The sequence below is a fragment of the Onychostruthus taczanowskii genome, unplaced genomic scaffold (assembly GCF_017590055.1).
Source record: "Onychostruthus taczanowskii isolate IOZ18803 unplaced genomic scaffold, ASM1759005v1 scaffold49, whole genome shotgun sequence".
Classification (NCBI taxonomy): Eukaryota; Metazoa; Chordata; class Aves; order Passeriformes; family Passeridae; genus Onychostruthus; species Onychostruthus taczanowskii.
Window position 1 is genome coordinate 2,894,517 of NW_024502458.1, and position 14,723 is coordinate 2,909,239.

Below are 14,723 nucleotides of genomic sequence, written 5' to 3' on the forward strand. Positions count from 1 at the left end.
GCAGTGTGGAGTACAGAGGTACTACAAGCTGCTTTAGAAAAGCTTTTACCTTGTATCCCAAGACCTTGCCTGATCATTTAACACAAGACTGCTCAAACTGAGGCACAGACCAACCCCAAGCTATAGACAAAAGTGAATTTTGTAAATGGCCATACAAGCAATGGTATCTACACTACCCTTATCCTTCTGGGTCGATCTATTTAGTTCACTGAATGTCTTTTACAGAGTGCACTTCTTCACCTTTCAAAAGAAACCTACCACAAACGTAGCTGGGACAACAGGATTCTTCGCTGTAGTAGGTGACCAACTTCTCCAAGCTGCTACACTCAGGGATTAGGAGTTCACAGAGACTCTGATTACAAACTGTCACATAAAGGAAAAAAAAAGAGAACAAGCATCTTCTAAACTATGCATTTATAAATTGAGTGGAGCAGTGGCAAGCAGTATTTGAAGTTAAATACCCCAAAACTCCAAATTACAGGCATATGAAAAACACAGTGGAGCAACAAAAATTCCCATGAGACAGGATTCAGAAGTGCTCATCATTTGCAACACTCTCCATGGAGGCAATGTTAAACTAGAGCTAAGTCCTTGCAAGAATTAAAAAACCAAACCTCCTCTGGAAAACTCACTGCATCACTACCACAGATGGTCAAAACATGAAAATTGCTTGAAGTTTCTTTTTGAAACTTTCTAAGCCAAGCAAGAATTAAGTGAAAAAAAATACCATCAATTTTTACTGCTCACTTTATAAATTAGATAAACAATCATTGATTTCTTGTTCCTCAGAACTATCCAGATAATTTGTTTGTATTTGGATATTAAAAATAAAACAGTAATCTCTAAATTTGATGGAAACAGAATTCATATTCAAATAAACACAGCACTATTTCAGTCCTCCTATCCTCTACCTCTGCTCCAAAACCAACTGGATATTGAGCCAAATAGCTTCTACAGTTTTCTACATAATCTGTAAATTCAAACCAAAGTAGTTTCCATTTTCTTTGAAAGTGCAACAGGAAAGCAAACCTCAGAGAAAGGACATCTGCATATTCCAGTATATGCAGTATTCACAACCACGAAGAAATACTTACTACAGATCTTCTGAGGACAGCATGTCTGATCATCAGGAACAAGCAAGGCCACTTCTGCAAATCGCTGACACTCCAAATTGTGGATCTCTGAACAGCTGTGCTCCACTGGAATTATGGTCCCACTGTCAACACATGTTTGCATACAGCATCCGCTCAAAGAAGTTCTCCAGATCTCACCCATGGCATGAGGTGCTCCTGAGCTGTCTGTACAAGCTAGATCAGGACAACAGAAAACAGAGGAAATTCCTTTTAAATTCCAATTCTGATCACCATTTTTTCCATCGTGGATGTGGATCTATGAACCACAAAAATCCCACCGTTTTAAAGGCTTGATTTTGTCCATCACCCCACAAAAAAATGAATGAGGAGACAGTCTGTGTCTGAGTTTATATAGGAAAGCAAGACACTCAACACCTTCCAGAAGATCCAGGCCTCCAATTTGTTTTGTGTCTCCACTGCAAGTCACCTAAAATCCCAATCCCATCCTTCATTTTTAAAGTAACGATCCGAAAAGAAGTTACTTTTTTATTTCCCAAATGTCAAAACTATTATTAATTTACAGTGCTTTAGTAGCATGATTTATCATAAACTGAATCTTTAAGGTTCATGCTGTTAGGGGGAAAAATTGGTCCATTATTTGGTGTGGTGAGGCAGAATTGCAATGAAAATAAACATGAATGCTGGCAGGACACACATGTATTATTCAGAATGTGCAATTAACTGCTGCTGCATGTCATTTGAATGGGTATCAAAAGGTTGGACCCTTGGCAAAGGCCTTGGGTGAAAAGGAGGCCAAGACTAACATGATTACAATAACTGAATACATAAACTTAAGCAAAGACTTTGAAGAGCATCCTCCAGCTGAGAGAAAGTGAACAAAATTGTGCATCACAAGGACATCCCCGGCTTGCTCACTGCACAGTTAATGTTCACTGGATATCTAGAATTCTCAAATGAATGACATATTCAGAGCTCACACAACACCAAACCAGAACTCAACTTATGAATAAGGAAGTGTCTGACCACCAAGTTGCAGATAATAAAGAAGAAAATCACATCCAAATATACCACATTTTTCTTCAGGAATACAGACAGCGGTATGGGTCCGGTGAAGGAGGGTCCCTCCAGCACAGACGCAGCCTTCTGTCAGCACTGAGCAGGAGTCTGAGTCCCGAGGAGCCACCTCTTTATTCTCACAACTCTCTGGAACCTCACAGGCGGCTATGCAAGGCTGGTAGGAGAAGTTTTCAGAGCAGGGGAAGGCTAGGAAGGAAATAAATAAATCAGACATTGTTCAAGTTGTAATCCCATGAGGCAACACCTAAGAGAACACATTATTGTCTTCTTGTCAATTTCCTGTGCTCACTAATTGAGTTGGATCTCCCATCCTGAAGCACCAACACAGACCAGTTACCTACATAACAAATTAAAACATAAGGAATCTGCAAGCACTTCTACTTTTCTTCTTGTAATAACATTTTCATCAAGCTTCAGTTTGCATTCTGGCAGCAGACTTACAAACCATGCAACAGTGTTGACACAAAATAATTTAAACTTCAAAAACATTTACAAATACTACACAGATCAGTCATAGAGTGCTCTGAATGAGTAATCTGAATAACTTGCAGTGGCCAAAGAAAATGCATCACTGTGGTATAAAAACAAGTGTGAATGTGTCCCTTCACAATGGATCGAATACATATTAACAGCTATATTTTGTAAGAGCTCCTTTTAACAGTTATTGCTAATAAAATCCATACAAACTGAAGAATTAAAAAGAAGTTGGCTCAAAAACCACAGACCTTCTTATGTTATCACTGAAGGGGGCTTTTCCTAGGTGATCATGGACAGCATAAGGAGATGCTGTGATCCAGCTACAGATCCCATCTGGCCTTACATTTTAGTGTTGCTGTGGGAGAATTCTGCTGCCAGAATGCCCTAAGATCTCAGGTTTTACCCCTTACACTCCATCTAATCTCACAGGTGTTTCATTTCCCTAATCCCATCTCCAAAGGCACACTTTCTGCAGCAGCACCAAAGTACAGGAAGACTCAAGAAGCATTGGTATCTTCAATTTATAACAATTCCTAAATTAGTCAAATTTTGTGTAAAAACAGAGGTGTGCATACATGCAGAATACTTACGGCAATAATCAGAGCTCCTCCACTCTATGCAAATATTGAATTTGTTGCACATTGCCACATAGGCAGCTAGTGAAACACATGGATTTTGAATGTACTCAGTGTCTCGAGCCCATAAATCACAGAATTGCTCAGGTGGAATCTAACAAAGGAAAAAACAGAGATGGCACCTTCATAGAGGCTATGCTAGGTAGGAAAGCCTGACCTTAAAAAATATTCACTACAAAGAAGGCAAAAGTTCTTGGTTCATGGTAAATTTTCATTAGTGTACAAGCATAATCTAATAATATTTTAAAGTAAGACTTCCTGAACATTGACATGATTATACTCCTTAGTTTCATCTCTTATAAGTGCCAAGGTAAGAGGTAATACAGTTTTTCTAGTAGAAGGCACAATTACTTTGTTCCTTCTTACCTCTACATTTTTACCTACTTTTGGTCTCCTCTTCATCAAAATCAGCTATATACAAAAGGTCAAATGGTAAATGGACTCACATGACCACAAATAATTTATCTGCACACCAGGAGTTTGCTATTTGCTTTAGGCTTGCTTTCAAGGGTCTGTTCTGCCCTCTCACATCTCCAAGCTGGAACTCTGTCTCTCGAGCCTTTGAGAATGCAGGTTCTCAGATTACCTACTGCAATTCTGGACTTGTTAAATTACTTAAGGCTTAAGGATTAATTAAATCCTAAAACTATTTTCTCTTACATTTTTCTACATCTTATTGATACAGCTGAATTACCTGTGACTGGTTTATGAATTATGCTGTATTTCAAAACTAACAGAGGTGAAATTTTTAAAGTTGTTTATTGCAACTCTCCTACCAAGCTGCCATACTCTTCAATTACTTTTACCTTGCAACACTAAGCACACACAAAAATATACATCTCATTCAACAGATATGGTTACACGTAGCCTCACATTAGTGAAATTACCAAGTATACAAAATTATATCTGAACTGCAGCTCTCTCAAAATGTAAGCTTTGAAATAGTTAACATACATAAGGGTGACAGCTGCTGAAGGTCTGGTTCAACACCATTCTTAAGCACTCTGAGCAGTCCATGACTGAGCAATTAGTTTCCTGATGCCTGTCTTCTCCGACATACTTTAACGTGTCTGGCACTTGCCAGCTGTCTATAAAAGTCGAGGGTGAACTGCTTTGGCTTAAAACTGTCCTGTTGGGAAGCATCAAGTCATTTTCCAAGCTTCTATCACAAAACCCTATGAATTACCAGAAGGGGAAAAAAAAAAAAAAGGCAGGTTAACACATATGAAATATGTTTGCAGTGGTATATTCAAAAAAGTAAACATCTTTTCAAAATCTTATACAACATGACAGTATCACAACCTACAACAGATGTAAAAAATCTTCATTAGGATCAAAATACACAAAATTCAGAAAAATGAAGGAAAGCAAAAGTAAAGATGCATCTCTGAATGGAAATCTACTGCATATCAAAGAGCTGCTCAGAGAGCCCAGCTAAGAAACTGGAAGTTTGCTCCTAAGCTGCACAAACACTAAACAAAAATGCATTTTAAAAAAGGTTGCAAAGCACCTCCACGTATAGCAACAAGTTAAAATTGTAAATGTTATCAGAAAAGGGAACAACCATAAAACGTCAGGATGCTTATGTGATACCAGAAGGCAGCATCACATTTTTCTTTCTGTTTTAACTAAAATAGTAAGAAATTTTGAAACAAAAGGAGCAATGTCAGGATGTTTATGTGATCCCAGAAGGCAGCATCACATTTTTTTTCTGTTTTAACTAAAATAGTAAGAAATTTTGAAACAAAAGGAGCAATTTAACATGGACGGTGACTGTGGTCAGCAAAGAACATTCAAGTATTGCAGTAGTCTCCTCAGAATATCCTTTAAAAACCAGCAGATAGAAAAAAGAATGATGGATCAGACCCCCATTCTTTCTTCCCAATCAGTTTCTGAGACTTTTGTATCAGGCTTCTAGAGAGTTTTCTTCTGTTGTCTCCACAAAATTCTTTATCTGCTCAAAAAAGTATTTGTGGATTCTACCCCTTTCTAAAGAACTGGTCTGTTTTACCATTTTTAGCAGTTCCTGATGACAATCAGTGATACAGCAACGGACATTCAGAGAGTAAAACAGCTTTCCAAACTGTCTGATTGAACCTTTTGAGTCTGAATTTGCAACACAGACAGGAAGTACATGATGGCTCTGAAAGACTTCAAAGGATTGCTGTCATGTCAGGGACATCTTTTCTCACTTCTCTTACACATTGAAAAGGAGATTTAAAACAGTTTTAAAACTAAAACTCCACATTTTTCTTGGCAGGTTCCATTGCGACTAGAACTGACATGCTTTAAATTTTTTGCGCCAGTTTTGCTATAGAAATGTTCATGTTCCCCTCCCACGTCCCTCATCTCCCACCCCAGCTCTTCAACAACTGCCACACTTGCCCAATCCTTGCACTGTAAAAGACACCGCTGTTTCTGGATCCTTCCAAAGGATGCTTGTGCTACAAACCTGTAATGGTCTTTTCCGTTTTAGCATTTCCATGAAGGTGGGAAATTAAGACCTACCAATACTGCAGTTCAGCTAAAAGACGAAAGTACGCTGCTTCTATCTGCACTAACACAGAAAGCACAGAAAGGAGTTTAGGCTGGACTAATTCACCCTGAAAAGATGCAGTACAACGAGGTCACAGGCAGACATGCAGAGAACCTTCCAGTCAGAGGTGACACCAGAAATACACAGCACATTCCCTGAAGAAGTTGTACTTGCAACACCATCCACAGAAGTGTGTTGTCATCTAATCAAAATGCCTGGTAAACCAGGAACGTAATGTTCCCAATCCTCCCTACCACAGTAAACAAACAGGTAAAGGCAAAAGAGATTCTCTGGATAACTTGAATCAGGCTTATTATAAATATCCACTGTCTTTACTGTCTTTTTTTCTTTTTATCTAAATACAATACCAATTAGCCAAAAAGAGTAAGAACAATACTGAAAACAAAAGTTAGGGCAAATAAGAGCTAGCAATCAAATTTCAAAATGGCGTGAATTCAAAATCTCTTTGTGAGAAGCACATTTCTGTCAGCAGGACTGGAAACTGGACTGAGCTATTCCTGGTATTTGATACTGAGCTACAGGCATTTGCCCTTTCTGAAACTGGAAAGATATCCACTGTAATTATATGATCTCCTTAATCCTGATTTCCAGCTTCAATTTACAGCATAAATTTACAGATGCAGCTACCGAAGTGGGGATTTATATCAGCAAATACATGCTTGCAAAAGCTGTAACACCACCAGCTTATTCAAGGCTGTACTTTTTAGAAAAAAATAAAGCAGGAGAACCTAACTGTGCAGACCTAACAGAGCAGTGCACATAACAGACCTAACACAGTGCAACAGTATTAAGAAATTCCCTCTAAAGTATTTTCTCCTACAGGTTAAACTAATATTAGTTCTCTGAAGTTTACATTTAATGGGAATTCTGACCTTTAGAAACTGAAAATAGCACGTACCACTTCCTACCAGATGGCTATCAAACCCTAAATCTGTAAATGACCATATTTGAAATTGTGGACTTAGACCTGTCTTAATTATTTGGGTTTGGTAACTGCAATCATGCCTGTGGTTCAAACAGCTTACAGACAGAAGCAACACTGTGGGCAAAGAGTGATGAGAGGAATAAGCACAAATATAATTTCAACAATAAACAAAATTAGTCACAGATTAATTCTAACAGTATCTTAAAATTTGCAGTGATCTGCAATACATTTTTGGGACAGACCCTGCAATAAACAATTTATATAATTAGGAAAATGTGTCTCCCTAGCAAAGCATCTGAAAGCCTTTATTTCTTGCATTGCTCTATACTTACCACATAGTCCCAAAGCTCTTGGTTCTCTGGTACTGTTCAACTCAATAATCATCACACCTGTGTTGTGAAACCACTGAATTCTGATTTTTGTTGGGGTCTCAACTGCATACTTGAAGCCTGAATCTTCAACTTTGTATCCATATTTTCTAACAGTAGGCCAAGCAGATCTTGAATTTACTGTTATCTAAACAACACACAGAAGAGAGGTTAATGGTCTGGAAGAAGAACTAAGGCCAGATTTTTCACAGCTTAGGAATCTAAATCCTAAGTAGTTTCAGAAGCAGTCAGGCTTTCTTCCATAAAGATAATACAGGTACCAAAGGTACTAATGAGTCTTACCTCATTAACTGCCCTTGGATCACAGTCTGACTCTTTGAATTTACCAGGAGAAATTTATTTAATTACAAAACGGGAACATTGAATCATACGAACACCTGAGGTGATCTACTCTACTCCTCAGTATCCACGTGAGGAGGCAGCTGACTGCAGAAATAGGTGTTACCTAAAGGAACATAAAACCCCTCAAAATACTTACTTTTCTGCTTAAACGATTGATAATAATTTGATTTGATACGTAAGTTAGGTTCAACATTGCCAGGCACAAAGAAGTTGAATTTGAATTATTCTGTGGAGAAAACAAAAATACATCACCCATAGCCATGATGTGCAAAATCTAAATACATTGGTTGCTTACTGGTTTTAGGTACTAGGACATTAAGGATTTTGGGAGATTATACTATTGAGAGGAAAACCATTTGTGGTTGCAGTTTCAAGTCAAGACTACAGAGTTTCTCTGGATAAACAAACAAAATACTATGACATTGTTTCCAGCAACTGAGCTATATCATACAATCTTGGAACTAAAACAGAAACACACGTTTTCAGGGGAAAAAAAAATATGGTTGACTACATGTTTGGACAAAAAAATACAAACTACATATCTGAAGGTCTGCAAGGATGAGACTGGGAATGATGAATCTGTATGATATGTACACCACAGAGGTAGTGGATCAGGAATAAATGCATACTTCCTGAGCTACATTAGGGTGAATAAAACAGAAGATATTGAATAAAAGAGGAAAACAAATCTGAAAGTCACAAACACATTGTCTTCGCATCAGTCATATTGAGCTTCTGAAATTAACTTCCATTACATGAAACCTGAAACCAAACTTTGCAATGGACATTCATATAGACATCAAATACAGACATCGCCTTCACAGGAGAGATTGGAGTTAAGAGGAGTTTTGAAAAGTCTCACAAGAAATGAACTTTCCATGACAAAAGCCAACCCACACTACCCCATCAGAGAGGATCCCCATTAGGTCTCTCTCACTCCTGTGTCAGAAACTTGGAAAGCACAGGGTGGCATTCCTACAGTCTTTCATGGCTCTGAAGATGGGTGTTTCCAGCCCATGTTTGTCCATATGAACACAGATAAAAATCCTCCATTGAAAGAAACTGGTGGTGTACTGGTACAACTGTGGTGGTATTGGTAATAAGACAGCACTCACAGAAGTGACTAATTATGTAAATCCACTTAATCTCTCATCACCATATTACACATACCACAGGATAACATGGACCCACCTCTCATCTTCCAGCTGTTTCACTATGCATTTACAGCCAGGTGTTAGAGTGTTACAAAAGTCCTAAGTATTGTGAAATGCAAGCACAATTCATAGATATTGCACAGAAGTGAATAATAGCCACAATATAAAGTATTATTATGCTCTTGCCTTTCAGATACATCTTATTAGCAGTACCAAACACCTTTTGTTAGCTGATAAATGTTAGTTACCATTCTACAGTCAAGGACATGGATGGTTATAGTTTCATCTGGAGTTTGACTAACAATGTAGGATGCTTCTTTGAATAAAGCCAAATGATTTCCATCATAGGTTACAATGCTCAGATCAGAGAAAATGGTGCAACGACCTAAGGAAAAAAAAAGGGTTTTTTTTGACTTACTTTAGAATTCCAGTAAATCTTACAAAATATGAAGATAAGCCAATAAATTTTATAATATGAACTAGCCTACTAAGAGATTCCTATATGCAGCACATATTTTCACATATTTGATACTGGTGCATCTTTCTAAATGGACAGCAGAATCAAATCATGCATATTTTCAGAAAGGCAACCTGCAGACCTCTGCAATCAGCTATTTCCTTACCGTTCTTGCCAACAAAGGCTTGCAATTCTTAGAAACTCCAAACAAAGAATAATCATGTGTGACAGCAGATCATGCCAGATCCATAGTTCACCTGCAGTCTTATTCCTAAGGTGAAAAGTTTCATTCTTCCTCAGTCCTATTGCTAAAGCTTTTGTGTTTCAGTGGGCTTGGACCTCTACTCCAAGTAATTTCAAACTCCAAAGCCTAAGCAGAAGTGCTAATTGCTAATAGAGTCCCCAGACTGTTAACAGAAGTAGTCAACAGTCCAGGAAATCTTGTCATCCTGAAGTAGTTAAGCATAGAACCAAAAAAACCTGTATTGATTAGGTGTCCCCTGATAAGAGAGATAACAAGAGTTGTCTAAATCAGAGCTAAACATATCCACTGCAGATACCTAATGCTGAGTATGTTAAAGGAGCATTTTTATTTTATTTCCCTGAATATAGAACTACAATTATAAATTTCCTTCAACAATGAATTACCCAAAAAATGTGCATCTTCTACTTCTATACTATGTATAGAAGTGTCAGTTCTTACCCTCCTTACATATGCATTAAACTGTTACCCGAATGTACTTCAAAAGTACTGCAGAATTAAAACTTACATGCACATTCCCACTTTGGGCAGCATTTGTCACCATTTGTTTGAGTAGCAAATCCTAAAACTCCACAGCTGGGTTGAGTAGCATTGTATGGGCAGTTCTGTGACTTATTAACCTGGATCAGCTGTCCATCCAAACAAATGTGTTTTATGCACTCATTCTCTGTGATTGGCTAAGGCAGATTCAATAAAAGACAGAGGTTACTATTCATACCAACTTAGTATCACAATATTGAATCGTTTTTGTTGAAAAAGGGATTTACATTCTTCAGGCACAGAATACTTATTGATCCCCATGATACTGATGGAAGCTACAAGAAAAGAGCATCTTTGAAAACCTGACCATTCTGAGGATAGATTAACTGTTGTCCTATAGTAAAGTTGAGAACAGCACTACTGAGTTTTTAACTTTACAATGAAAAAAGTTGAGAAGGGAAAACATGGAAGGAAACAAGCAGGAATGGTAACAGGGATGTCTGGATGCCTTATGTGCTTTAAAGAGGAGAACGAGACAAAACACTGACACTGGACAGTATGAAACACCTTTTTTTTGTCAAAAACCCCATTCTTGTAACAGTCACACTCAGAAAAGTGAGGCCTGAAACCCAGTCTAGTACAACATTTTGAAAAAAATGTTATGCATAATGAAGTTACCCAAGGTCTGAGATATAATGGAGAACATAATCAGGCTCCTTTGCTTGATACAGATATTTTAAATCCTAAAGATCAAGGCATGGCTCACAATTTTATTTTTTAATCAGTGTGGAGAAATAAATAAGACATGTTCCAAAGCAGGCAGGTAATTATTTATATCTACTCACTGTACAAGTTTGAAGAGTTGCTGTTTCTTGAGGCAACATAAAAGGTGATGCTGCAGCTCCTGCCACAGCTTCAGCTATTGTCAGCCCATCAGAAAATGTTGTAGTCAAGCCATGAAGTGGTTTGGTAGATGAAGTAAATGAGGAAGCTGATGGAGCTGCTGTGTCATTTGGATGATCAGATATCATTAGCAGTGAACTCACAGAAGGTGTTTGCATCTCAGATGTTACTTCAAATTTTGAAGTTTGAGGAGTACTGACTGATGATGGAGCTATAGAAGAAAACACTTTTGATTCAGCAGGTGAATGTGCAATGGACAGAACTGAAGTTGTGTTTGTGAAATATGGAGGGTAAAATGTCTGAGGTGTAACAGTAACACCCTGAGTATGGACAGACTGGAATTCTGTCATTAATTCTGACTCTTCAGACTTCACTGTGTCGAGGGGCATGGCTCCTTTTTCTTCTGAAGTAACAGAAGGAGAGCTGGAGATGGGCTCTGTGACTGCTGCTGCTTTGTCTGAAGCTGCTGATGCAGTACTGAGGTTTTGCCCAGCACTGCTTATTGCTGGAGAGGCTGAAGCTGCGGGTGGTGAGCGGGGCTCAGTGGGCAAGGCTGTCCTTGGTAGGATCACGGAGCTGTGCATGGTGGCTGAAGGTGTGACCTGCTCAGGCAACACCATAGCTTTCTCCGTGCCACTTCCCCCTGATGTGGAGCCCAACATGACAGGAACTTCTGCTGTTCCTGGTGGCAAAACCATTGAAGAGGTTGACTCAGAATCCGATGAAGGTGATGCTTCAAGTGTTTGTCTTGAATCAAGGGATTTAGTAAATGAGGCCTGATGTGTAAATTTTAGATCTGTAGCTGTCTTCTGCGTGGAAAATGAAGGAAACAGTTCTTTTTCAATTGTTGCTGAAGAAGACGAAGTGGCAAGCACTTCTGGTGAGAAAGGGGGAAATTTGGTGCCAAAAATCAAGTCAGCTGTTGCTCTAGCTGGGACTGTAGGCTGCAAAACAGAAGTTCTTGATACAAGTGGCTGTGTGACTGCATCAGTTAAATGCAAATATTTTTGAGTTGGTAAAATAACTTTGGTAGGACCTGCTGAGGGAGGTAACACACTGGAATGAGTGCCTTCAGGTAGTGAGGTCTTCAAGGAAGTCAGTTCTGCTGCAGCTTCAGTTGTGCTAAAGACAGGCTGTGGCTGACCAGGGGATTGTGTTAGAGATTCTGCAGGATACTGGTGAACTTGGCTCGTCAGTGAAGGTTCAGAGGTCTGATGATCAAGTTCTGTAGTCTTCTGAGCCGAATAAGGCGGTGTAACAGTGGTCCTGGTGGTTGGTACCAAAGGTTTAGCTCCTGAAGATGTCTGCAAGGAGAAGGGGCCTGCTGAAGATGGAGGAAGGGATGGCAGAGCTGCAGCTGCTTGAATTTTCTCTGCTTCTGTTATACTCTGGACTGCAGGTTTTAAAGCTGTAGAAACCATTTTAGTTTCTACTGAATGTTTTGGTGTGGTTGTTACTTCTGGTAGCAGCTGTGTTAAAGGTGAATAAACTAATTTATCTCCTAGATACTGAGAGGTGGAGAAAGTGTAAGAAGGCTTTGTCACTGGAAGAGCAACAGAAGGGGACAGAGAGGATTTTTCTTTGCCTATTATTTTTTTGGTTGTTGTGAGCTGACTGCTGAATTCAGAGGCTGGGGAGAATGTGGCATCAGTGATATTCACTAGTGATTTTTCATCTGGTACTGTTGTTATTGAACTTGATTGTTCTAATATAGAAGATAAAATAGAGAAAATTGGGACTGGAGAGGTCTTTTCTGTTGTTAACATAGTTTTTTGTACAGTTGTTCTAGGATACAAAGAGGTTATTTCAGAGAATGTACTCATGGGACTGAGAGTTGTCAGCGATGTTTCTTTTCCATCTGAGAGTAGTGAAGGAAGAGAAATGTTTAAAGAAATCAGAGAACCTGATGGTGAAAAAGACAAAGCAGATGGCTTTCCAGCAGAGATGGTAGTAATACTTTCTACTTGTGATTTATCAGGCTGTGTTGTCAACAATGTGGTTTCAGTCCCACTAAGGAGAGCAAGTGGAGATCCAGTGATGGATGTTCTTTGAGGTGATTCTCTTTCTGTAGCTACAAAAGGAGCTGTAGTGGTTTCTTTGGTTTTCATTGCTGATGTTGTAACACTATCTGGATATGCTGGACTGCTTGTCTTCATTGTACTTGAAACCAGAGCCGACTCATATTCAGTAGATATTTTTCCAGAAAACAAAGTTGACTTTGTTGCTATTTCAAGAGGGGATGTTCTTTTGGATGTTACCTTAAGAGACAAAGGTGTCGCACTGCTCGTCTCAGCCATGACCGGATATTTGGTGTATAACGTAGTCAGGAACTCAGTTGTGTTTAGAACCATGTGTAAGGGATATCCTGTAGTTGAAACAGTTTTAAATGTTTTTTTTAATTCACCTGAAGCTGGAGAAGCAGGAGTAGGAGCAGACACTGCAGGTTTCTTTGTAGAAAGAATGAAAGATTTTTCAGTACTAGAACTAGGATGTGGTGAATAGGGAGGGAAATAGGAACTTGACGTACGCTCCACGTGAGATGTTATTTTTGGGATTTCCTTTTTATGAGTTGTAAATGATAACAAAGTTGTTTCTGATGATCTCTCTTGGGTTTGTAGAGTTGCCATCTTTGGACCTGAAGTTGTAGTGAAAAGAACCTCTGGAGTACCAGTCAGGTGTTGAACCATTCCAAGAGGAGGTTCTGTAGTTCTCTTTCCTGCTAAAAGAGGTGGTGTGGATGTTGGTGAAAATGTAGTCTTCGCACTCTGTTTGGTTAAAACAGCTGCTGTTCCTGTTGTTGCTGAAGACACTGGCTTTAATAAAGATAAAGTACTGAGTATAGGAGAAAATGATGTCACTGTAACATTAGCTACTGTGGTAAACGACTGTTCTACGCTTATTTTTGTCCCTTCAGAAGCTCCTGTTAAGTTTACTGGTGGTGTATATGAAGGCACTTCCAGAGATGATGTAGAAAGCTGTGGCACATAGGCAGTAGTTTTTTCTGTTATTGATTCAAATGAGCTGGGTGTAAATGTTGTAAGTCCTTCTGGTCTTAGTTGTGCTTCTTTCGTGGGAAGTGTTCTTGTGGCCACTTCTGATAACTCCATTATTGTAGTTTTGACTGGCACTTCTGTTGTTCTAAGTATAAGTGGTGCCCCAGTAAAAACAGAAGTAGCAATTGGTTTGCTCTCTGGCTCTGTTCTTGTGGTCACTGCATGTGTAGCAGTTGCTGCCTGAGGTTCTGTAGCCCTCAGCTGTTTAGTGGAGCCACTACTGATCAGCTGTATCCTTGTGGAAGTTTCTGAACTGACAGCAGAGGGAAACAAAGGAGAAATGTCAACAGAAGCAGACAAGCTTACATAAGATTTTGTTGTCCCAGTTATTGCTGTAGTGCTTTTCCCAGAAGTAATTTCTGTTAACTGTGAAGAAATAGTTGGAGGTAAAGTTTTGGCTGGAAGTGTTTTATTGGATGTAGTAGCCAAAAATTGCAGTTTCCCTGTAGTTGCTGTGAGTTGCAATTTTGTAGCAAGTGTTGTTTCCCTGTCCTTTGCTTCAGGTACAGGAAATGAAGTTGCCTCTCCACTGATCACTGCCAAACTTGCACTTGGTGTTATATGTGGAACTGCTGGGGTTTGAGTGCTGAGAAGCAAAGGTGGGCTGTCATCTGCAGGTTCAATGCCTGAAAACAGACACAAGAAAACAGCCTGAAATTCATTAATCATTATAGCAATGGAGCCACCAGAGTTCTAGGTTAACTCGTAAAACTGATCTTTTCAATAGCCTTTAAACTTCTAACACTCATAGACAAATTTAAAAATAAATTCAATAAATCATTTGCTTGACATCTAATATTACTGAAATCTTTTATGAAGAAAGACCATCTTTCTTAGTTTAAAATTTGTCTCATATTTTTGAGGAATTAAATTATTTTAACTAAAATCTATGTTTAGTGAGCTCAAGGTTCACATAAC

The 14,723-nt window shown here is 38.8% G+C and overlaps 1 protein-coding gene across 1 annotated transcript in view; it reads right to left on the reverse strand.

Annotated features, from left to right (window-relative positions):
• OTOG (otogelin) overlaps positions 1-14,723 on the reverse strand; it is a 94,789-nt gene that overhangs the window by 13,580 nt on the left and 66,486 nt on the right. Inside the window, exons 36-46 of the mRNA XM_041415095.1 lie at positions 12,566-14,431; positions 10,695-12,313; positions 9,878-10,046; positions 8,899-9,035; positions 7,633-7,722; positions 7,098-7,281; positions 4,238-4,458; positions 3,239-3,377; positions 2,163-2,357; positions 1,095-1,307; positions 259-363 (exon numbers count right to left, since the gene is read on the reverse strand). Of these exons, the coding sequence (XP_041271029.1) occupies positions 259-363; positions 1,095-1,307; positions 2,163-2,357; positions 3,239-3,377; positions 4,238-4,458; positions 7,098-7,281; positions 7,633-7,722; positions 8,899-9,035; positions 9,878-10,046; positions 10,695-12,313; positions 12,566-14,431 (4,938 nt within the window). The remainder of the gene's footprint in view (positions 1-258; positions 364-1,094; positions 1,308-2,162; positions 2,358-3,238; positions 3,378-4,237; positions 4,459-7,097; positions 7,282-7,632; positions 7,723-8,898; positions 9,036-9,877; positions 10,047-10,694; positions 12,314-12,565; positions 14,432-14,723) is intronic.